This window comes from Oncorhynchus kisutch, linkage group LG25 (assembly GCF_002021735.2).
Source record: "Oncorhynchus kisutch isolate 150728-3 linkage group LG25, Okis_V2, whole genome shotgun sequence".
NCBI classification, from domain to species: domain Eukaryota; kingdom Metazoa; phylum Chordata; class Actinopteri; order Salmoniformes; family Salmonidae; genus Oncorhynchus; species Oncorhynchus kisutch.
This window is the reverse complement of record NC_034198.2, coordinates 15,143,035-15,168,513: the sequence shown is the minus strand read 5'-3', so window position 1 is coordinate 15,168,513 and position 25,479 is coordinate 15,143,035. Positions and strand designations below refer to the sequence as shown.

General features: G+C 45.2%; 1 protein-coding gene across 3 annotated transcripts; it reads right to left on the bottom strand.

The window, feature by feature from the left end:
- Positions 1 to 1,491: 1,491 nt before the first annotated feature.
- LOC109870315 (metastasis-associated protein MTA3) lies at positions 1,492 to 18,373 on the bottom strand. Of its 3 annotated transcripts, none has more exons than XM_031805257.1 (19): positions 17,958 to 18,373; positions 16,211 to 16,278; positions 12,958 to 13,051; positions 12,630 to 12,768; positions 12,392 to 12,455; positions 12,128 to 12,245; positions 11,940 to 12,042; positions 11,754 to 11,853; positions 11,448 to 11,636; positions 11,171 to 11,245; positions 10,968 to 11,026; positions 8,798 to 8,916; positions 8,457 to 8,614; positions 8,071 to 8,293; positions 6,294 to 6,386; positions 5,846 to 6,123; positions 5,394 to 5,524; positions 3,642 to 3,669; positions 1,492 to 2,043 (listed from the first exon to the last, which is right to left on the bottom strand). In XM_031805257.1, the coding sequence occupies exons 1-19, from the start codon at positions 17,983 to 17,985 to the stop codon at positions 1,984 to 1,986; spliced, it is 2,127 nt and encodes a 708-aa protein (XP_031661117.1). In that variant the 5' UTR covers positions 17,986 to 18,373; the 3' UTR covers positions 1,492 to 1,983. The 3 variants fall into 3 exon arrangements, with proteins under 3 accessions (XP_031661117.1, XP_020316365.2, XP_031661118.1); XM_031805258.1 differs by lacking the exon at positions 3,642 to 3,669 and having other exon boundaries at positions 1,493 to 2,043; positions 5,846 to 5,874; positions 5,962 to 6,123; XM_020460776.2 differs by lacking the exon at positions 3,642 to 3,669.
- Positions 18,374 to 25,479: the final 7,106 nt, after the last annotated feature.

The following is a 25,479-nucleotide window of genomic DNA, read 5'->3' as shown; positions in this document are numbered from 1 at the left end:
TTAGATATTTTATCAAATATTACATTTACATAAGTATTCAGACCCTTTACTCAGTACTTTGTTGAAGCACCCTTGGCAGCGATTACAAGCCTCAAGTCTTCTTGGGTATGACGCTACAACCTTGGCACACCTGTATTTGGGGAGTTTCTCCCATTCTTCTCTGCAGATCTTCTCAAGCTCTGTCAGGTCGGATGGGGAGTGTCGCTGCATAGCTATTTTCAGGTCTCTCCAGAGATGTTCAATCTGGTTTAAGTCTGGGCTCTGGCTGGGCCACTCAAGGACATTCAGAGACTTGTCCCGAAGCCACTACTGCATTGCGTTGGATATGTGCTTAGGGTCATTGTCCTGTTGGAAGGTGAACCTCCGCACCAGTCTGAGGTCCTGAGCGCTCTGGAGCAGGTTATAATCAATGATCTCTCTGTACTTTGCTCTGTTCATCTTTCCCTTGATCCTGACTAGTCTCCCAGTCCCTGCTGCTGAAAAATATCCCCACAGCGTGATCCTGCCACCACCATGCTTCCCTGTAGGGGTGGTACCAGGTTTCTTCCAGACATGATGCTTGGAATTCAATCTTAGTTTAATCTGACCAGAGAATCTTGTTTGTCATTTAGATGCCTTTTGGTCATTTAGAGTCCTTTAGATGACTTTTGGCAAACTCCGAGCGGGCTGCCATGTGCCATTTAATGAGAAATGGCTAATACAAATTTGTGAATAAAGGCCTGATTGGTAGAGTGCTGCAGCGATGGTTGTCCTTCTGGAAGGTTGTCCCATCTCCACAGAGGAACTCTGGAGCTCTGTCAGAGTGACCATCGGGTTCTTAGTCACCTCCATGACCAAGGCCCTTCTACCCCGATTGCTCAGTTTGGCCGTGCAGCCAGCTCTAGGTAGAGTCTTGGTGGTTCCAAACTTCTTCCATTTAAGAATGATGGAGACCACTGTGTTCTTGGGGACATTCAGTGCTGCAGAAATTTTTGGTACCCTTCCCAAGTTCTGTGCCTCGACACAATCTTGTCTCTGAGCTCTACGGACAATTCCTTTGACCTCACGGCTTGGTTTTTGCTCTGACATGCACTGTCAACTGTGGAACCTTATACAGACAGGTGTGTGCCTTGCCAAATCGTGTCCAATCAATTTAATTTACCACAGGTGGACCCCAATCAAGTTGTAGAAACATCTCAAGGATGATCAATAGAAACAGGATGCATCTGAGCTAAATTTCAAGTCTCATAGCAAAGGGTCTGAGTATTTATGTAATAAATACATTTGTAATAAATGTACACTTTAAAAAAATGGTTTTCACTGTGTCATTATGGGGTATTGTGTGTAGACTGATGAGGATTTGTATTTATTAAATCTATTTTAGAATAAGGCTGTAACGTAACAAAAAATGGAAAAACGAGGGGTCTGAATACTTTCTGAATGCACTGTATATATATATATATATATATATATATATATATATATATATATATATATATATCTCACAACCCCCACTCACTGGCATGAAGCAGGTACAGAAGAAGAAGAAACATCAAGTTCACACACTCGTGCACACGCTCATATCCTTGCGCGTGCACACTCGTGCTTAAACACATAAATTCTCACACGCACACACTGGTTTCTGTCCCAGGGAAGTTTAATCTGTACAGGTGGGAACCACTTTCTGTCTGTCCCCACGGCAACACAGCACATCACTTCCTCCCGAGGTGAAGGGTCAGACTCCGTAGGGTGGGGAGGTTCACAATATTTTTTTTAAGTGGGCGATTGGCAGGGCGGGGGTCGGGGGCCAGGTGAAACTAGGGTTAGGGTCTTGCATGTAGAGCATAGGCAAGTGACAAACATGGCAGAGAGATAGGGTCAGAGGTCAGTGGTCAGTCGTGGATAACGATGGGTCCCCTCATCCTGAGGCTGGGGTGGGGGTGTGGAGGGGCGAGGAGCGGCCCCTGCGATAGTGCCTGGGAGGCCTTGCGCAGGGTGATCTGCTCACAGGGCTGCCGACAGGCGCGCCTCAGCTGGGACCGTGACAGCAGCCGCCTGGCCCTCCTGGAGAGACAGGATATGACATCAGAGGGGAACTCAACAGAACGTTGGAACACACGTCTCACTCTAACCTTTTATTCTGCCAAAACATTGAAAGAGACACAGAGAAGGATACATGAAGTGAAGGGCAGTTGTTGCAGGGAGTCTATTACTACAGCATTTATCTCTATCTCTCTCGGTCTCTCAGGGTTGTTCATCATTTCTCTGAACAGAAACATTTATCAATTTCCTCCAGTACAGCGCACGCTGGGATTTAATTAGGCTAATATAGGCACTATGTGTGAGTGTGTGCGTGCATATTATGTTGTTTTGTCCATTGTGTTTTACTGCATCAAGGAAAGAGAGAGGGAGATGAAGAGAGATATGGGTCCTGAGGGCAGGGCTGTCTGGTGAATGTCTGAGTGTTTATTAGAGAATTTCTCTGTGATATAATCAGTAATATCGATCACTCCATCTAGTGAGGCAGGACCAGTCACAGAGTCATGGAAAATGTATGTGTTCCACACACACAGTCTTTTACTGAATATATTCTTTCATAGTCTCGAAAATCCCAGACCTAGAGCAACAGCATTAGGTCTGGGGAATATGGGGGATTTTCTCGGTAACTTCGAAAGGGTAGGAATAAAAATGTGAATGGTAATTCTTGCTCTTGAACAATAATGATCTCGGAAACATGACAGAGGTAGACACAACGCGGATGCACATACAGTAGTTAGGCTTATTATATTAGTTGTAAGCTAATTACCCTAACGTTAGCTGTCATGGTGCATGCAAACTAGTTACTTGGGAAATACAAATATTGTCTGCAAGCTCCATCGGGCTAGTTACAAATGTTGTGTCCGGTGGGGATGTTTAAGGCATAAGGCTCAGAACGGATTTCCTGTATGTCCATTTCTGCCTTGCCCAACCTACGCATGAACCTTGGCACAGCTGTAAATTGGAACATTGTCATTGTGGGAGACAAGCTGTCTGCCGGCCCTTGGGAGACTAATCTCTACCTGTTTAGAAATATCGGGCATATGTAGTCTCTCACACACACACACACACACACACACATACACACAAAAATGCACACACACACACCACCAGCCTGACCTCTACCTGAGCTCTAATTGGGTCTAATAAAGCATAGAGCATCTCCATCATCTGTCGTTAGCCAATCAGATGAGACTCATTAGCATATTCCAGCTGTGATTCTGGGAAGAGGAAGTGTTCTGGCGCACACACACACATACACACATACACACACACACACACACACACACACACACACACAGTGGCATGTAAGTGGATGCTCCAGTGGTGCAGTAATGATATTTCCACTGAAGCCTGGTCAATTTCAGACAGTTAGACTAAAATAACCCTTCATCCAGGGAACAAGGGGGGTGATGCGGTTGGCAATTTTTCATGGACACAGTGAGTGTGTGTCTGTTTGTGTGTGTGCCTGTCTGTGTGTGAGTGCATTATCCCGTTGACTGGACTGTACGATCCACAAGTGAGAAACAGACTCCACAGGTAACCCAGGTCACATGTTTATGTGTGTGCTTGCACGTGCGTGTGTACGTGAGTGTGCATGTGTGTGTGTGGGGTGGGGGGCTTACCGTGAGCAGGTGTGTAACGGCTGCAGCACTGAAATGAAACAAGCAGCCAGTCACTGACACGAAGGGAAACACACGCCGACCCACGATGCAACAGGGCACGAGAGGTCAGGGCCTGTATTCCCAAAGAGTCTCAGAGCAGGAGTGCTAATGTACACTCTTAGGAAAAAAGGTGCTATCTACAACCTAAAAGGGTTCTTTGGCTGTCCCCATAGGAGAACCCTTTGAAGATCCCTTTTTGGTTTCAGGTAGAACTCTTTTTGGTTCGATGTAGAACCCTTTCCACAGATGGTTCTACATGAAATCCAAAAGGGTTATCCTATGGGGACAGCCGAAGAACCCTTTTGGAACCCTTTTCTTCTTAAGAGAGTAGGATTTAGCATTTGAGGTTGTAACAACGTTATATGGAACTGATCCTGGATCAGAACTTCTATTCTGAGACACTTTTTGCATACGGGCCCAGGTGTGTGTGTGTGTGTGTATGTACATTAAGATACATAACATTATGTGAGTGTGTTTTGTATGAGATGAGCCTATTTGGTTACCTGTGGAGTCCCATTCATCAGCTTGGCAGTGGCCTCAGTCTCAGCCCTGTCTACCCTACAGTTATGATCCCCTGTAAAGGATGTTCAACTAACTATCCCTTAACCTAGCAAGTTGATGCATAGCAAAACAATTTCCATAGACCACACACTAAAAACAAATGGTTCTATATAGTGGCAACTAAGGGTTCTTTGGCTTGTAACCATAACGGAAGGTTTTTGAAGGTTCTATAAAGAACCATGCTCATAAGGTTCTAAATGGAACCTGTATGGTGCTATAAAGAACCCTTTCCTAAGGTTCTATAAAGAACAATTGAAAAAGGTTCTTTAGAGCACCAAAAAAGGGTTCCGCTATGGTTACAACCCTTTTGGGAGCTAAAAATAACCATTTTTTATGGTTCTTTATAAAACCTTTATGGAGAACGGTTCTATAAAGAACCTTTCTCAATACAAACTTTTTTTTGTAGAACCATGCAGGGTTTTAATTCTGGTTTATTAGCCATATTAAATGGTTCAAATTCCATGCATTTTATTATTGTGTGTATGAACAAGTTGAATTAGGTGAGCTAGCTCTGGAACGGCTGGGGGTCCCTGAGGAGAGAATTGAGAACTACTGATTTAGTCAACCGTGAGTTTTACGTGAGTCTTTCACACGACACCATCATTGGCCATAGTCATAAGTCAAAATGAAATAGCATAACATAACAGATTAGATAAACTGTAATGACACTCACTCACGGTTGAACAAAAATAGCTGTGTGCGCAAACCTCAACCCAAAATATTTGAATGAGCCGCCACCCCTACATTTGAATTATCACTAAAACCCCTTTTTTGAAGTGCAAAGAACCATTGAAGAGCTCAAATGGTGCTTTGGGTCAGTATGGTTCCACATAGAACCATCACCCTTCCCAAAGAACCCTTGAGGAACCCTCATTTCTTAGTGTGCATCTACAGACCAATTTGACCCAGACTCAACTTCTGATGCATCTCAACGCTCAGCAGTGGCCTGTTTATTCATTTCATTTCTACGTCCTGACCTCTATTATTCTATTTCTGTGCTCGGTGAGTCATGGTTGTCGAAGCTTGTCAGGACATGGCTTCTTCAACCCAATCAGCTGTCAGTCCCAGGCATAATCAGCCGTCACGCTCGAATCACATATAAGACAGTCTAACGTATCATTAGCCCAGCAGCCAATCAGAGGCCATGCCTACCTGGTCTCCCGGGAGACGACGAAAAAGCTGTCGTCAGGGGCATCGATCAAGTTTGGGCGTCGCTTCCTAATCATGACTCCGCCCCTAGCACTGCCCCTGGTCCCTCCGCCACCACTGCTGCGGCCGTTGTGCTAAACAATTAGAATGAGCCAATCAAATACAAGCACCTCATAATCATCCAAGAAAAAACTGCCATGTTAAAGGATGTAATATTGCAGAGACAACCTTAAATGGCTGTATTTGAAGTCTGTGGTTGAATTGCTGCCCGACGACATTGCAGACGTTGCATTGCATCATCAACCAGTGGTTGTGTTGCTACGTCATCAACTTGGCAGCAATTGGGCAGATTGGTATGTCATATGATGTGATTAGCAGATATATTAAAAACCTTTCTAGGTGTTTTGAGATCTGGGATGAGTCTGCAATGAAGTCAAAGAAAGACTGTTACTCACCACTGGTCCCGTTGTCTGCCCCGGGTTTTCTACAGAAGGACACAGGAGACAACACGATAGAGATGAATAGGAGTGTGTGCGATTGTTTGTGTGCGTGTAAGTGTGTGAGTGTGTACCTGGGCGTTTCTCCGGCTCGGCTCTGGTGTGGTGGTGGAAGCTGCGTTTACCCAGAAGGCCGTGGGGACCGTAAGGGAGAGAAGAGAGGAGGCGGCGTGGGGGAGGGGCTTGCAAGCCGAGGGTTCGGTGAGAACGGGGCGCGTGTATCATGGGGCGGGACTCTGGAACACATTACATCACAGATTTGACACCCATATTACCAACTATTTTAGGTTCTTGTTATCATAGGAGTATGTCATTCCTTACGGATTACTTCATGTCATAGGAACACGCCGTGGGACGTATTTGCTCCATCATTTAGGTATTGGGAGTCGGTGTGTGTGTGTGTTACCCAGAAACTGCAAGACGCTGGCCAGGGTGCTCCTCTGGGCAGTCCGGATTCTAGGTGGTCGCCCGACTTGCCCCTCCGACACCCGCAACATATCTAGACCAATCACCAAACAGCAGCTCATCTACTGACCAACCACACCGCCAGTGACAAACAAAGCAGCTGTACTGTCATTCAGTCAGGAATATGGAGACATGTTCAGAGACTAAAAGGTGTGAACATCGGTTTATTTGCCGGTGCCTGTTGGAAGCGGTGCAGGTTCCTGGTATTGTTCCATCTCTTAAGGCGCAATTTACCTGAAGGCTTCGAAACTAACTGTAGCCCACCAATAATAGCTGTGCAACTACTGATCTGCTAACATAACTATCTAGCTTCAGTCCGAGTTTAGAGCAGTCAGTTTGAGACAAACGCGTGTTTTATGGACGACTTTCTGAATAAGATGGTTATGGGGAGACGTAGTAGCAGTGCTTTCTCTCACACACAAACTGAATATAAGTATAAACACAACACCTAAAAAATAAAAAAAACACACATACATGCACATACACACAACATGTTGAGGGTGTGATGGAAGCAGGCAGGGAGGCTGAGTCCATGCTGTTGGGGCAGGCCTCGTCTGGTCCTCTGGCCAATCGGTATGTTTGGTGTCGTGATGGACAGGCACACAGACACATGAAGCACAAGGACTCAAGAGAGGATGGTTTCAGCTGTGACTTTATTAGTTAACCACCGTCACATTCATAGAGGGAGATGGAGAGAGAGCGTTGGAGAGAGGAAGAGAGAGAGTTGAAGAGCAAGAGAGAGGAAGACAAGGTAGGAGAAATAGAGATGAGTCCATATGACTGGGAAAGAGGAAAGTCCCGATATGGGCATGTGAGAGAGTTGCTTATAGGACGGGAATGGGAGTGGGCTGACAGAGCAACACAGAAACAGGAAATGATAAACAAGCTTCAAACTCAGAAAGAAAAGCAGAGAATGGAGATCTGATTACCACCATCTTCATAGAATCCACTACTGCCTGAACTCCCCCTCCCTCCCTCCCTCCTTTATGTCCAATTACGCTTTATCGCCCTCCTTGGTCGTCAGTTGAGCTCTAAATCAAACTGCTCTCAAGCAAATCACACACACACACAAATTACTGGCCCGAAAAAGGCACCGACACACGCAGAAAAGCACACATACAAAAAGGCTCATTAAGTGTAACACGCACTGTGCAAAATAGAGCTTCTCTTAGTAAAATACGTCTCCTCTACTTCTAACCAACCTTAAATATACGCGCACATTCGACAACCATCATGTACCCTGGCCTGGAAAGTAGGAAGAGCATCAATTATATGCATCCATGTTTGTCTATGGGTGGGCATGTATAGTGCATGGCATGCATGTATAGAAAATGACTTCTGAAGAAAAGGTGTGGAGAAGATTGTGTGCTTGTATGGATTCCAAACGGCTCTAAAGGCTCAGTGGCTTAAAAAATTAAAATAAAAACGAACCAAAAACAGACAAATGAACAGATGATGAAACCCAAAAGTCATGAGGACAGGCAGTCTTTATTGAAACCGGGGAGAATACAAAAACCAAAATAATAATAATAATATAATACAATATAACAAAAACAGAGAGAGAGACAGACAGGGAGGGGGGGGGGGGGGGGGAGATAGCGAGGTGGGGTGAAAAGGGGGGTGTCAAGGTGAAGGAGGGGGGCGGTGTACGTGTGTGTGTGTGTGTTCGTGCGTGTGTGTGTCATGAGGCAGAAGTTAGGAATTGAAGGAGCTCTTACACTCTGCCTTTATGGCGCCACAGTTAATGGGCACAAAGGGGCGCCGTGCAGCGCGTCGCAGTCTGATGATGTCACGGCACATGTGGCGTGCCAGCTTGGTGAGGCGGGTGGCCTGCAGCAGGAAGGCCTGCTTGGTCTTCGTGGAGGACTTGGGGCTGCCGCTGTTACGCACCGGCACCATGTGACTGGACTGGCGGGGGCCATGGCCGCGCGACCGAGGCTCCTAGAGAAGGAGAGAAGGCTCACATGAATACCTGTCCTCCATGACCAAGAAGATCAACTGTTCTGAACTTTCAGTAACATTGTATAAGCAGAATTTGGTTTTATGTTGAGTGGTGTACAATGTTAAAGAGGACGTGTGGGGGTAGTTAAAGGTGAAGTCTTACGTTGGGCACAGGGCTTGGTGGGGTCTTCTCCTCAGGCGCCTCCGCTCTGCTTGGCATCTTGAGGCCACCGTACTTCTTCCAGTACATCCAGCACGAGACACACAGGCGACATTGCATGTTGGGCGGCCCCCACGAGTACCACTGGGCTGATTGCATTGCTGTACACACACACACACGTATATAATGACTCATACACCTTATCAATGCATAATCAATAAACATGATCAATATCTAACAGTCCATCAATATGGTTTCCTCTTAAACACTGCTCATCAGTCTCTCATCAGGGATGGAGAGCTGGATGATTGGATGGATGGATGAAGAGAGGAAAGTGTACTTACAGTAGCAGCTCTCGCAGGCCCGTCCTCCCCCCGCTGCATGGTAGGCTCCAGGCCCCGCCCCATTCACCGTCGCCATCTTCCCATTGGTCACTGAGATCTGGTTAGGATTGGGCTTATTGCTGCGAAACGAGAGGAAAGTCGAGACAACAAAGCTTACAATCTCAATCCTATGTAACGACTAAAGACAAACATGTCTGCCCTGCTAGAGCTGCCACCGGTCAACTGTAAGTGCTGTTATTGTGAAGTGGAAATGTCTAGGAGCAACAACGGCTCAGCCACAAAGTGGTAGGAAACACAATCTCACAGAACGGGACCGCCGAGTGTTGAAGCGCCTGTTGTCAATTGCAACACCCACTACAGAGTTCCAAACTGCCTCTGGAAGCAACTTCAGCACAAGATCTGTTCGTTCAGAGCTTCATGAAATGGGTTTCCATGGCCGAGCAGCCAAGTGTCGGCTGGAGTGGTGTAGTGCTCGCCGCAACTGTACTCTGGAGCAGTGGAAACACGTTCTCTTGAGTGATGAATCAAGCTTCACTATCTGGCACGAATCTGGGAATCTAAGAACTTGACTGTCCTGCACAGAACCCTGACCTCAACCCCATCCAACACCTTTGGGATGAAAGGAACACCGAATGCGAGGCAGACCTAATCGCTCAACATCAGTGCCCTAATGCTCGTGGCTGAATGGAAACAAGTCCCCACAGCAATGTTCTGACATCTAGTGGGATGCCTTCCCAGAAGAGTGGAGGTTGTTATAGCAGCAAACCAATTCCATATTAATACCCATGAGATGTTTGACGAGCAGGTGTCCACATACTTTTGGCCATGTAGTCTATATGGACATTGTGCACCCACACACACTCAAACATACTAGAGGTCGACCGATTAATCGGAAGGGCTGACTTATTAGGGACGATTTCAAGTTTTCATAACAAATCGGAAATCGGCATTTTTTGACGCCAATTATGGCCGATTACATTGCACTCCACGAGGAAACTGCGTGGCAGGCTGACCACCTGTTACGAGAGCGCAGGCAGCAATGAGCCATGGTAAGGTGTTATCTAGCATTAAACGTAGCTTATAAAAAAACTATCAATCTTAACATAATCACTCGTTAACTACACATGGTTGATGATATTACTAGTTTATGTAGCTTGTCCATCGTTGCATATAATCGATGCGGTGCCTGAAATTGTGTCACTTCTCGTGCAAGCAGAGTCAGGGTATATGCAGCAGTTTGGGCCACCTGGCTCGTTGCGAACTGTGTGAAGACCATTTCTTCCTAACAAAGACCGTAATTAATTTGCCAGAAATGTACATAATTATGACATAACATTGAAGGTTGTGCAATGTAACAGCAATATTTAGACTTAGGGTTGCCACCCGTTCGATAAACTACTGAACGGTTCCGTATTTCACTGAAAGAATAAACGTCTTGTTTTCGAAATGATAGTTTCCGGATTTGACCATATTAATGACCCAAGGCTCGTATTTATTTCTGTGTGTTTATTATATTATAATTAAGTCTATGATTTGATATTTGATAGAGCAGTCTGACTGAGCGATGGTAGGCAGCAGCAGGCTCGTAAGCATTCATTCAAACTGCAATTTACTGCGTTTGCCAGCAGCTCTTAACAATGCTTGAAGCACAGCGCTGTTTATGACTTCAAGCCTATCAACTCCCGAGATTAGGCTGGCAATACTAACGTGCCTATAAGAACATCCAATAGTCAAAGGTATATGAAATATAAATGGTATAGAGAGAAATAGTCCTATAATAACTACAACCTAAAACTTCTTAACTGGGAATATTGAAGACTCATGTTAAATGGAACCACAAGCTTTCACATGTTCTCTTGTTCTGAGCAAGGAACTTAACTTTTTTTTTTACATGGCACATATTGCACTTTTAATTTCTTCTCCAACACTTTGTTTTTGCATTATTTAAAACAAATTGAACATGTTTCATTATTTATTTGAGACTAAATTGATTTTATTTATGTATTATATTAAGTTAAAATAAAAATGTTCATTGTTCATTCAGTATTGTTGTAATAGTCATTTATTACAAATATATATAAAAATCGGTATCGGCCTTTTTTTGGTCCTCCAATAATCGGTATCAGCGTTGAAAAATCATAATCGGTCGACCTCTAAAACATACACTTACTATGTGGGGATGTAAACCTGTTTCAGTTTGCTCTCTGCCTCTGCTGCCTTCAGTCTCTTCTGCTCGGAGAGAAACAGAGAGGAGAGTTAGACTGCAAGCCAAGGAAACACCAGAGGATAGCTTGGCACTGGATGCTACGTTGTGGCTAACAGCTAAGCTAGCTAGTTAGTTAGCAGGAGTGGTGTAGAGATACCGAGACTTACCTGCTGTACGTATCTGTCTGTTGTCTTCCACATGTAATAATACTCTATTATACTGGTCAGAGACTTCCACGGTAGCTAAAGTGAGGGAAAAGTATTATTAACTCGTGTTTTTGATGTCTGTGGGTCAGATCCCTCAAAAAAAAGTTGAGCAGGCTGACCAGGGTAATTCTGAACCCAACGTGTCAGACGCAAAACACAGTTTACTATATACACAGGCAATCTCACATGTATGGCTATTCATGAGCACCTTGACCTCCACACACACACACACACTTACAAAGTCTTGTCTTATGTCGTTGAAGTCCTTTCCGTATTTCTCCAGAGCCTCCTCAAACATGGCTGCCTCCGAGGCGCTCCACTCCTCCATCTCGTCCCGACACAGCACCGGCCCACCGGACGGCACCAACACACTCAACGCACTGGACAGGTCGTAACCATGACGATGCAGCGTGTCCATCGCATGGAACTAGACACACACAGGTAGATCGAACGTTATAGAGTTGATCAGTGGATGTTAGAGAAGGTTACCGCCGTAGACGAACAGCCAAACCCAGGACAATTAAAAATGGTGTGTGTGTCTTACCAGTGTGATGTCTCGGGAGGCGGCAGCTGCACTCGTATGTAGACTGGGCTGTCTGACCGAGCTGCTACAGTCCAGCGCTCTGGCAAACGTCCCCACCGCCCTACAAACACAGTTTTGAGGTCAGGGGCTAGAGATCAAGGAGATCAAGGAACTGAGAGGTCATGGGTTAGAGGTTAAATGTCATACCGTGCGACCACCAGGAACTGGTCAATCTGTTTGCTGGAGAGAGGACAATCAGGATCCCACAGCTTCTCCTCTAACTTTGACTGGTCCCACTCATCTGATTCCCCTACAAAGAGATGAATACAGTCAGAGGGTGTGAGTGTGTGTAAAGAACGTATGGTAAGTATGTCTGTGTGTGTGTGTGTGCCTACCCTCCTGTAGCATGTCAGGTACATCGGCCTGAAAGCGTGGTCCCACTCTGATCTCTCCTTTATCAGCCAACAGTGTCTTCTGGGTAGGGTCGTAGACCAGCGAGTAGAAGAACGTATCCTACATAAAACACGCACACGTTTTACATTATACACACACACACACACACACACACACACACACACACACACACACACACACACACACACAGTAGGCATTTTAATGGCAGATGTGGATGCATGGTGCACACACACAAGCCCCCTTACCTCTTTGTCCAGGTAGGAGAGGACAGCTTCAGTCTCATTCAATAATGCCACACTACACTTCCCCCTGGGAAAAAAAAAAAGACAGAAAGAGGAGAGAGATGGCGAGGGGCGAGACAAAGAGATGGGGGAGTGAAAGGAGAGAAAACGAGCACCGTTGTCTGTGTTAACATGGTTTTATGGCTGGGTGAGTGGGTATGCAGGGGTACTGCCTGTTACAGTAGGGTGTGTGTGTGTGTACCTGATGTGTGTGGCTGGTAGACTCTCATACTGACGGGAGAGGAACAGTTCTCTGTGGCGTAACTGATGTTTCTGTTTGTCTGTCAGCTCTGCCTCCAACGGACTCTCTTTCTCCTCCTCTTTCTCCTCCTCTAAGTCCTCTGCACACACACACACACACACACACACACACACACACACACACTAAACAAGACCGTCTGAACCTGGACCCCTGCTCTAAGGATCAGGAAACTCTCCAGACATTCAGCTACCGCCAGTTGTTACACTACTACACAAAAGCACACATATGGACGGACGGACGGACCGGCCCCACGCACAGAGCCACTTACTCGCATGTTTGTCAGCCAACTGTATGAGGCTGTGTGAGATGTCTCTCCTTCTGTAGAAACACACCACCTTGGCCTCCACATTGCCACTGGCCGTCTGAAGAGAGAGTGAGAGAGAGAGACGTAAAGCGAACTCTTAAAACAGATTTATCACAATTAAATAATACTCCTCCACATTACCACTGGCTGTCTATGGGAGGGGAAGAGAGAGTATAAACACTTTAAAAACAGTGTCTTGATTTGAAATGAGAGAGGGGCTGGGACTAAGTAACAAGTCTGAGACGTTGCTCCCTGGCCCAGGAGCCACAACACTGACTGAAAGATGATTTAAGTACATTTTACATTTACACATACCCAGAATGTTACTCTGTAATATGGTGCTACTAGCAAAAGACAACAAAGAGACAGAAACAGACAGAGGAATTTACACAAAGGTTTACATACATTATATACGAAAAACGATACTATACATTGATTGATTGCCTGATTGGTCAGACAGATGTTTTGTCTCCTCTGAGATTAAACACACTGGAGAAAAAGCATGGAGGAGGAGAGAGGGGAGGGAGGTACGGATTAGGGGTGTGAACTTTAAACAAAATTGGGAGTCTTAACATGACGACAAATTCCCTAACCCCCAAAAACTTTTTTTTCTCCCCCCCTTCACAAATTAAAATCACAGTGCAGTTATCACAAAACGACCACTAACAGGTCCCAATCATCATCAGAGGGAACATGAAAAAAATGGACAAATACCTAATGCAATAATGCTGTGACCTTAGCAGGAGGAAAAAAAATATATATTATATATATATATATATATATATATATATATATATATATATATATATATACTGCTCTAAAAAATAAAGGGAACACTAAAATAACACATCCTAGAGCTGAATGAATGAAATATTCTTATTAAATACTTTTTTCTTTACATAGTTGATTGTGCTGACAACAAAATCACACAAAAATTATCAATGGAAATCAAATTTATCAACCCATGGAGGTCTGGATTTGGAGTCACTCAAAATTAAGGTGGAAAACCACACTACAGGCTGATCCAACTTTAATGTAATGTCCTTAAAACAAGTCAAAGAGGCTCAGTAGTGTGTGTGGACTCCACGTGCCTGTATGACCTCCCTACAATGCCTGGGCATGCTCCTGATGAGGTGGCGGATGGTCTCCTGAGGGATCTCCTCCCAGACCTGGACTAAAGCATCCACCAACTCCTGGACAGTCCTGGACAGTCTGTGGTGCAGCTCGTTGGTGGATGGAGCGAGACATGATGTCCCAGAACGGGCGCGCCAGTCCATAGCATCAATGCCTTCCTCTTGCAGGAACTGCTGACACACTCCAGCCACATGAGGTCTAGCATTGTCTTGCATTAGGAGGAACCCAGGGCCAACCGCACCAGCATATGGTCTCACAAGGGGTCTGAGGATCTCATCTCGGTACCTAATGGCAGTCAGGCCACCTCTGGCGAGCAGATGGAGGGCTGTGCGGCCCCCCAAAGAAATGCCACCCCACACCATGACTGACCCACCGCCAAACCGGTCATGCTGGAGGATGTTGCAGGCAGCAGAACTTTCTCCACGGCGTCTCCAGACTGTCACATGTGCTCAGTGTGAACCTGCTTTCATCTGTGAAGAGCACAGGGCGCCAGTGGCGAATTTGCCAATCTTGGTGTTCTCTGGCAAATGCCAAACGTCCTGCACGGTGTTGGGCTGTAAGCACAACCCCCACCTGTGGACGTTGGGCCCTCATACCACCCTCATGGAGGCTGTTTCTGACCGTTTGAGCAGACACATGCACATTTGTGGCCTGCTGGAGGTCATTTTGCAGGGCTCTGGCAGTGCTCCTCCTGCTCCTCCCTGCACAAAGGCGGAGGTAGCGGTCCTGCTGCTGGGTTGTTGCCCTCCTACGGCCTCCTCCACGTCTCCTGATGTACTGGCCTGTCTCCTGGTAGCTCCTCCATGCTCTGGACACTACGCTGACAGACACAGCAAACCTTCTTGCCACAGCTCGCATTGATGTCCCATCCTGGATGAGCTGCACTACCTGAGCCACTTGTGTGGGTTGTAGACTCTGTCTCATGCTACCACTAGAGTGAAAGCACCGCCAGCATTCAAAAGTGACCAAAACATCAGCCAGGAAGCATAGGAACTGAGAAGTGGTCTGTGGTCACCACCTGCAGAACCACTCCTTTATTGGGGGTGTCTTGCTAATTGCCTATAATTTCCACCTGTTGTCTATTACATTTGCACAACAGCATGTGAAATGTATTGTCAATCAGTGTTGCTTCCTAAGTGGACAGTTTGATTTCACAGAAGTGTGATTGACTTGGAGTTACATTGTGTTGTTTTAAGTGTTCCCTTTATTTTTTTGATCAGTGTATATTTAGCTACTTTACTAACCAGAGCTGTAATGTACAAGGTAGAGTGAGAGGCTTGAAGCAGAGAAGCAGCTCAATTGTGAGTGACGCAGGTTATTTATCATCTCAATACATAGGACCCGTCTTGACTGCATCAAACCAGCGTTAGCCAGGCTAATTGAGACAACATATTGTAACTTGAACTGTGCACCTTCTCCTACAGTAAATAACTACGTTCAGATTATTCAATAGCAGCCTACCTGTTTGGCTCTTGGTGTTGTAGCTTGTCCTTATTGTTTAACTTTTAGTTCTGTCATTTTAATTCCATCTATTAGCCTAGATATCTCCTAATATCTTGCCACCCGGAGGCTCTATGACCATAGCCTAGTGTCGGTTTGATGACTTGTGATTACAAACAAGCTACACTCATTAAAAACAAGAGCACCAGCAGCATATATTATAAATCTGTCTCTCTCTAAGGGAAGCGTGATGTAGCCCATCTACATTGTGAATTCACGTGGAATTTTATGAATTTGTATCGTTTTAGCGGAAAACCGATAGAAAAATGGAGGTTTAAGTGTTAATAAAATGTTTCCGTTGGTCACATCTCTAATACTGATGGAGAGCGAGGGGGAAGGGAGGAAGTGTGCCCATTCTCACCTGCCGAAAATGGTGAGATGACAATGACAATTGTAGGCAGGTAACATCTGTTGCTACGCATCATATTACACACACAATCTCACATGCGCACACACACTAGCGCAGGGGAGGAGAGGGAAAGTCACAAAACAGACAGGCATTCCACCTATTCCCTCCTCAGGCACATCGGCCAGAATACTTGAATTACACACACACAAACACACACTCCAGGGCGAGCAGTACCTTGTTGAGCTCTTCTATCCGGCGGATCAGGTAAGGGTTGCTGGAGGAATTCTCAAAGAATACATAGTCTGGAAGAGAACAGAATAACATCACATTAACACACAGCCTGCCATATAACCATTACATATATCCATTACAACTACTAGGTGTGCAGGCTTTTATTCCAGCCCTGTTCTAACACCTAATTCAACAAGAGGGTGGAACAAACCTAATGGGGCTTAAACCATTGACCCTGCAGTTAACTGGCCAGGCCACTGTATCCTGTCTGGGCGGCAGGGTTGCCTAGTGGTTAGAGCATTGGACTAGTAACCGAAAGGTTGCAAGTTCAAATCCCAGAGCTGACAAGGTACAAAATCTGTCGTTCTGCCCCTGAACAGGCAGTTAACCCACTGTTCCTAGGCAGTCATTGAAAATAAGAATTTGTTCTTAACTGACTAGTAAAATAAAGTTTAAATTAAATTAAAAAATAAAGATCCAAAACCCTTGGCAGAGGCTGCAGTAGTCAAATGCTGGGAGCCAGGGTACACAGTCACACACACAAATTCCTTCCGAGAGTTGGTGGTTCAGGTCAGAGTTAAACAAGTCAATCAGATCTGAGTGGTACCTCTACCTATAGAGATGCCTGTCAACCGTCATCAAAATGGCTTGCTACCATACTGCACACACAGTTCACATCTCTACTCAGAAAGACAGACCATACACAGACAACCACTCTCAACCCATAGCCAGATTACATATTAACAGAGTTGATATAATCTAGCAATAATATCATATTGATTTAATATGAAAAATACACAGTGACATCCGGTGGAAAACACATCACCACCAACAACTAGCTTCAAGATGACAACAAATTAGACATCACGTGACACATTCCAATATTCTGTAGCCAAGTAGGAAAAAAATCGTTACATTGTTGCCAGTAAATCTTTTTCACCCAGCAGCGCGTGTATGTGTATATATATATATATATATATTTATGGTGAAATACAATTTCCATTACCGCCGACTTTTGTTGCACAGATGTTGTGGGATAAGTATCATAAAACAGTAGCTGGCTATCCTCGCAAACGTGAAAGAGTCATTCCCGCGACGCCATCATGAGACAATGTCGGATGCCATCAACAGCTTTCTAACTGTTAGGTGGCTAACCTGGTAAAGCTAACCACATAGCTAGTTATGTAGCCATCTGAATATGAGCAACAGTAAGACGACCAAATAAAGATGTATGGGACATTTCCTTCACACTGTCAAACAATAGAGCGTTATTATAACGGTTACGATAATTAATTGCATTGGCAACAAAGCCTGCACTTCTAACCAGAGGGGGGGGGGGGGGGGGGTAAGTTGGCTAGTTGCTAGCGAACGCAATAAGGAGCCGTAATACATGGATGCGTGCCAAAAAGGAGCCAAATACAAAGGCACCTATTCCAAACAACAAAGTAAATCAAACACGCACACAGCAAATCATGCAATGCATGGCCATGCAGAAAATAGTAAATGTTTATGGTGTAGCATGCGAGCTAAGGGCTAACTGGTATGGCCACGATAGTCGCGAGGCCTGACCCATTAGAATCGCAAATATTGGGAAATCCATGCGTTTCTCCGGGAAATGACAGCACACGTTTGCAAGTATAATATCAGAAATGACACCACAGGTATATATATATAAGATAAAATAACACATTTGCTGCATTGATAAATCTGCATGTTTCGACTTCATAAAAAAAAAAAAAATGTGACATACCTCCGACCCGGTACATGTTGGCGGCCATTTCTGCCCTCCCGGAGTGTAAAAACACAAACCATAAACTAACCGAAAATAGAATCAATAAATAAAGCAATCAGATGTTTAAATCCTGTGGTCGGTTTTAAAATGCGTTGAAGTTAGAAGGTAAATTGGTGGGGGGGTTGAATGTGGAGTTGAGCGGGAGATTTTGGTGAGGTGCCCCCTATCTGCCTGCCTTCTCACAGTACAATACAGTAGGCAGACAGCCCAACACACAGCCAAAAGACTCTGATCAACCCGAAACCACATTGTTTGTGGGCCGACGCATCGTATATGCTTTAGTTTTCGAGATGATCGGTCCCTGGCGAGGGAAGAGCTGGTTTTTAAATATTGTGTATATGTATTTCTTCTTAACACATTTCCGTTTGCTGGCAATGTCAATTCTTGCCCATTTTTTCTAAATACATTTATGTTCGCTAGCTGGCCCAATAGTGTGCAACTGCAGCCCGCAATTAGGGGCGTTCCTGCATGTGGGCATTATTTTATTTGCAGGAACACCCCCCCTTCTTCCTCCCTCCCAGCAACCAATTGGTTCCTGCATGAACGGCCCCCCTTGAGCATTACATTTTTAAGTCTATGTGACACTTTCGAATGCACATAGAGCGATCAGTTTCAGGAGCTGTGATAACCGCTTTAGTGGGGGCAGCTACTGAGGCTATACCTAAGAGTTCAGAGAGGAGAAGGAGGAAAGCAGTCCCATGGTGGATGGAGGAGTGTGGGGCACTGGTGAGGAGTAGGAACAGGGCATTTACAACTTCCAACATCTGATTCAGTTTGAGCAGGCCCTGGTGAGGAGAACTATCCGTCAGGCAAAGAGGTCACGTTGGCGTCGGTTCTGTGACACCATTGGAAGGGCGACACCTGTGGGGGATGATTTAGAGGATGAGTGGGGTCAGAAGGGAGTGGGATTATCCAGTGTTGACGAGTGGGGAGGATGTGGCAGTAAGAGATGAGAAGGCAGAGATAAAGGCCGAAGCCTTTGTAGAAGTGCATAGCTCTGCAAATTTGTCACAGGAGGGGCAGGGGGGAGAGAGAGAATGAGAGAGGAGCACCCTGGAGTGCTGGATAGGAGAAAGGATGTAAATGATGCATTGAATGCACCCTTTACCATGGCAGAGATAAGGGCAATAGGTAACGCTGGGTTAACTTCACCTGGGAAAGATGAGGTGTGCAATGTTATGTTGGCCCATCTTAGTGATGAGGCACTAGACAAGGAAGCAGAGGGCTAGTATCGCCACATCAGTGTGGGTTCAGAAAGGGGAGGGGTACTATGGACACAGCACTCTGCTTAGAAGCAGAGGTCAAGAAGGAGATTGTTGTAGCTGTCTTTTTTGATGTGGAGAAGGCATGTGATATGGAAGGAGGGTTGTTAATCAAGCTTGATATTATGGTGGTTGGAGTAAGAACGTACAATTGGATAAAGGATTTCCTGTTTGGAAGGTCTATCCAGGTGAGTGTGGGGAAGTCTCTATCAGGCAGCTACCTGGTGGATAACGGTACACTGCAGGGGAGCGTGATTAGTCCTCTGTTGTTCTCAATCATGATCGTTGATGTTTACTCTCAGGTCCGGCCGGATATTGGAAGGTCGTTATTTGCAGATGATGGGGCCTAATGGAGGGGAAAAGAGGAAGAAATGTGCCATGCATAATCAGGAAGGTACAGGAAGCAATTGATGAGGTAGAGCGGTGGGCATTAATGTGGGAATTCAGGTTCTCTGTAGAGAAAACTCAGACAGTGTTCTTTACCAGGAGGAAGGTCGTAGATGAGGTACGCTTGAGGTTATATGGGAGAAACTTGGAGAGGGTGGGGGCCTTCAGGTTCCTTGGGGTATACTTTGACACTAGGCTGACCTGAGCAGAACACATTGAGAGAGTGGTGGGAAAGTGTAAGAAGGTACTAAATGTGATGTGCTGTCTGACAGGGAAGGAATAGGGGTCTGGGCGTTCTTCATTGAGGACCATGAATGTTGCATTGATCTGATCTGTAATAGACTATGGCAGTATAGCATATGGTTCCGCAGCCCCAACCTTATTGGATAGGCTCATACAGAGGCACTCAGAATATATAGTGGGGCGTTTCGTCTCTCCCCAGTGGCTGCACTACAGGTGGAGATGGGGGATATGCTATTGCACATTAGGAGACAGCAGCTGGCAAATAATGATTGGGTCAACCTACAGGGACATGGTGTGCCTCATCCTGCAAAAATAATTTTACAGGCTTGCTGGGTAAATGAGCGAGGACAGAACACGAGCTTTGGGTGGGTGGGTAATACCCTAGTTGATCTAGAAGTGTTGGAGGGACTATGGAAAGATTGGGAGGGTGTTGATCCATCTGATTGGTTTAAGAGACATCTGGATACTGTGTATCAGGATTTTGTGGCCATTTACACAGATGGTTCAAAAGATCCAAGGACAGGACGTACTTGGTCAGCATTTGTAGTGCAGGAATGTGGAGTGTCAGTCAGGAACCGTTTGACAGATCATCTGACTGTATATACTGTACGTTAGAGCTGATGGCCATACTGTTGGCCTTGAAGTGGGTGAAGGAAGCCAGACAGAGTAGTTATTTGCTCTGATTCATGTGCAGTGTTGATGAGTCTCCAGTCCTTTAGCTCACGTAGGAGACAAGACTTCCTTTATGATGTACTACAAACCCATGGCAGGATTAGACAGATGGGTACACAGATAATATTTACTTTGATCCCAGGACATGTGGGGAACAAGGCAGTTGATATACTGGCTCAAAAGGCACTTAGTAGTGGGGATGTTGTAGTTTCAATGAGCAAGGCACCTGCCATGTACCATGATGGTGCAGAGATGGCAGGAGCAGTGGAATAGAGATACTAAGGGCAGGCATTTATTTCAAGTGCAGAGGAAAGTCGGGGGAGGGGAGTACGGCAGGAAGGGACAGAAGAGAGGAGGCTTTTTTTACAAGGTTGAGGGTGAGACACAGCCGTTTGAGTAATACTTTAAATGTGTTAGGAAAGCATCCAACAGGAAAGTGTGATTATTGCCAGGAAACAGAGACCGTGGAGCGTGTATTGATACAGTGTGGGCAGTATCAGAGGGAAAGAGAGAGGCTGAGATCTAGTATGAGGGAGAAGGGAATGCAGGAAATGAGTTGAAAGACTACAACGTCATTAAAGACATAGAGCAATGGGTAAAGTCTACAAAACTTTGTCCACTATGTTTATATAACAGGTTCTACTTTTGGGAACAGAAAACTGTATTGAGATCAAATGTTTCATCGATGAGAAGTTGCAGAATGACGGCCAAAATCCATCTCCTTCAATCTTTTCCCACTTCCCCCATTATTTTTGTATTTGATCTTGTTACTATTTTGTTTTACAAAAAAGGGACATTTTCGTTAAGCCTTTAAACTACCATATTTAGTAGTGAGCGGAAACACCGAGCGGATCTTACTCATTGTTCTATCTGGCTTTATCATTAGCATGTCATTCCGGGACAGGAAGCTTTAGCTATCATTATTCCAAGTAATAATTTAAGACTACAAAATTCTATAGGGAAGGTATTGTATAGCTCATACAGTCATCAAGACAGGACTCACAAATTGTATTTATCCTGACAAATAAGAAATGCCACTTTATCCCTGCCAATAGGCCTAGTTGGAGTTAGCTACAGATTGTAGCTACACCTGATAATGTGATATAACCAAAAGATTGTTGTTATCCATTACGGGACCTTACAGGTTTAACTATACAAAACGCTGCTGTAGATTCTTCAAGATTCTTCTTCCTATTTGGTAGTCGGAATAATGGATTGGCAAGAATTTGACACGGGCAACTTTTAGAAGGTGAGTAGGAAAGTTCATCATTTTAACCACCTAAATATATTCACATTCACTGAACATTTAGTATTTTGGAACGCAAAACATGAATTCTTCAGCTGCTTTTTCTATCATCCTTCCTGCAGACTCTTTATTGTTCTCCATACCTTATATTCCAGTGCATCCAACATTATGCATGCCCACCATGCTATTGGGCAGCTTCTGACATTTGAGAACTCATCTGGTCTAGAAACTAAAAGGGAAAGGAAGCTGGTCATCGTATTGCAGAGCACATTGTATCATTTTTTGCTGAGCTGTTATGAAGAGAAGATTGAATTGCAAGGTACACTATATGTGTAGGATAGGCTGTGTTGGCTAATATGTATATGCAGCTGTAGTTTTTAAACCTCCATTCCAGCATACATGACACACACATCTTTCAATCTACATGCTTTTATTTAGTTTTATATACAAAGTATATGATTGAGTGTTTCTTTAAACCTGCTGCAAGTTGCTTGAAATGAGACATATGATCATGCTAACGGAGTTACCTCCTCATATGATCAAGACAATTGGTAACACATGCTGCATATTTCAAGTGCACTCAAAAACAGGTATCTTATTTCAGTCTTTGGGAGCTCATCACACATGATACAGAAACAGGCTCCAGTTTTCATTTGAGGCTGTGTTTACATCCTATATAGAAGCAGGCCATTAGCTTCCTTCATCACCAGGGGTATGTATGGGAGTTCTGATTGGTTCCGGGTTTAGCAGTTCTGCAAATTTGCCTGATTACACAGTGTTGAAATATGATCCAAATCAAATTGTATTTGTCAAATGCGGCAAATACAACATACCATAAAATGCTTACTTATAAGCCATTAAACAACAATGCAGTTTTAAGAAAGTAGAGTTAAGAAAACATTTACAAAATAAATTAAAGTATATATATATATTTTTTAATAACAATAATGAGGCTATATACAGGCAGTACCGGTACCGAGTCCATGTGCGGGGGTACAGGTTAGTCTATGTAATTTGTCCGGGTAGCCATTTGATGAATTATTCTTATGGCTTATGACAGAAGCTGTTAAGGAGTGTTTTGGACCTAGAGTTGGCGCTCCGGTACCGCTTGCCATGCGGTAGCAGAGAGAACAGCCAATGACTTGGGTGACTGGAGTCCTTGACAATTTTTGGGCCTTCCACCACCTAGTATATAGGTCGTGGATGGCAGGAAGCTTGGCCCCAAGTTATGTACTGGGCCATACTCACTACCATATATAGCGCCTTACGGTCGAATGACGAGCAGTTGCTATTCCAGGCGCTGATGATGCTCTCGATGGTGCAGCTATAGAACTATTTGAGGATCTGGAGACCCATGACAAATCTTTTCAGTTTCCTGAGGGGGAAAAGGCGTTGTCGTGCCCTCTTCAAAACCCTCTTGGTGTGTTTGGACCATGATAGTTTGTTGGTGATGTTGACACCAAGGAACTTTTCCTTTTCCTGTAGTCCACGATCATCTCCTTTGTCTTGCTCACGTTGAGGGGCAGGTTGTTGTCCTGGCATCACACTGCCATGTCTCTGACCTCCTCCCTATAGACTGGCTCATCATTGTCGGTGATCAGGTCTACCACAGTTGTGTTGTCAGCAAACCTAATCATGATGTTAGAGTCATGCTTGGCCACGCAGTCATGGGTGAACGGGGAGTACATGAGGAGACTAAGCACGCACCCCTGAGGGGCTCTCGTGTTGAGGATCAGCGTGGCAGATGTGGAGTGGGTCTAGGGTTTCTGGGATGATGCTGTTGATGTGAGCCATGACCAGCCTTTCAAAACACTTTATGGCTACCGACGTGAGTTCTACGGGGCATTTAGGCAGGTTAAAATTGCTTTCTTGGGCACAGGGACTATGGTGGTCTGCTTGAAACATGTAGGTATTACTGACTCGGTCAAGGAGAGGTTGAAAATGTCAGTGAAGACACTTGCCAATTGGTTCGCGCATCCTGGTAATTCTGTTGGCCCTGTGGCCTTGTGAATGTTGACCTGTTTAAAGGTCTTGTTCACATCGGCTACGGAGAGAGTATGATCACACAATCGTCTGGAACAGCTGGTGCTCTCATGCATGCTTCAGTGTTGCTTGCTGCGAATTGAGCATTAAAAGGAATTTAGCCCGTCTGGTAGGCTTGTGTCACTGGGCAGCTTGCGGCTGGGTTTCCCTTTGTAGTCCATAATAGTTTGCATGCCCTGCCACATCCGACGAGTGTCAGAGGCGGTGTAGTAGGATTCAATCTTCGTCCGATATTGACGCTTTGCCTGTTTGATGGTTCGTTTGAGGGCATAGTGGGATTTCTTATAACTGTCTGGATTAGTGTCCCACTCCTTGAAAGCGGCAGCTCTAGCCTTTAGCTCGGTGCGGATGTTGCCTGTAATCCATGGCTTCTGGTTGGGATATGTACGTGCTGTCACTGTGGGGATGACGTCATCGATGCACTTAATCATGAAGCCGGTAACTAAGGTGGTATACTCCTGTTATGGGATTTTTATGAATAATGACTAAATGATGTATACATTTAACGTAGAATTATAACTAACATAATTTTACCCTGTCTTTCTAACAGTGTTAAATAATGTTTGCTCATTAGGAAGGGGTCATGTAGCATAGATCTATGAAGAAAGGAATGTTTGTGGGTGTAGAAAGAGAATGAAGGGGCTCATTAACATATGTTTGAACCGACCTGGCTGTAAATCTGGGGAGATAAGATAGGACAGTGTCACGGCTTTCTTCCTGGGAAGGAGAGGCGGACCAAAACGCAGCGTGGTTATAGTTCATGGTTCTTTAATAAGAAAACTCAAACATGAACAAACTACAAAACAATAAACGTGAAAACCGAAACAGTCCCAACTGGTGCATAAAACACAAAGACAGGAAACAATCACCCACAAAATACCCAAAGAATATGGCTGCCTAAATATGGCTCCCAATCAGAAACACCTGCCTCTGAGAACCAATCCAGGCAACCATAAACTTAATAAGACACCTAAAAGAACACAACCCCATAAATCTACAAAAACCCCTAGACAAGACAAAACACATAAATCACCCATGTCACATCCTGGCCTAACCAAAACAATAAAGAAAACAAAGATAACTAAGGCCGTGCAGGCGCACTGGAGCTCTTGAGCACCGAGCCTGCGCAACCTTACCTGGTTGAATGCTCCCGGTCGCCCTGCCAGTGCGGCGAGGTGGAATAGCCCGCACTGGGCTGTGCAGGCGAACCAGGGACAACATGCGTAAAGCTGGTGCCATGTACGCCGGCCCAAGGAGACGCACTGGAGACCAGATGCGTAGAGCCGGCTTCATGTCACTTGGCTCGATGCCCACTCTAGCCCGGACGATGCGAGGAGCTGGTATGTACCGCACCGGGCTATGCACCCTCACTGGGGACACCTTGCGCTCCACAGCATAACACGGTGCCTGCCCGGTCTCTCTCGCTCTCCGGTAAGCACAGGAAGTTGGCGCAGGTCTCCTACCTGGCTTCGCCATACTTTCTGTGTACCCCCAATACATTTTTGGGGCTGACACTCGGGTTTCCAGCCCTGCTTCCGTGTTGCCTCTTCAAACCGACGCCTCTCTGCTTTGGCTGCCTCCAGCTCTGCTTTGGGGCGGCGATATTCCCCCGGCTGTGTCCAGACTC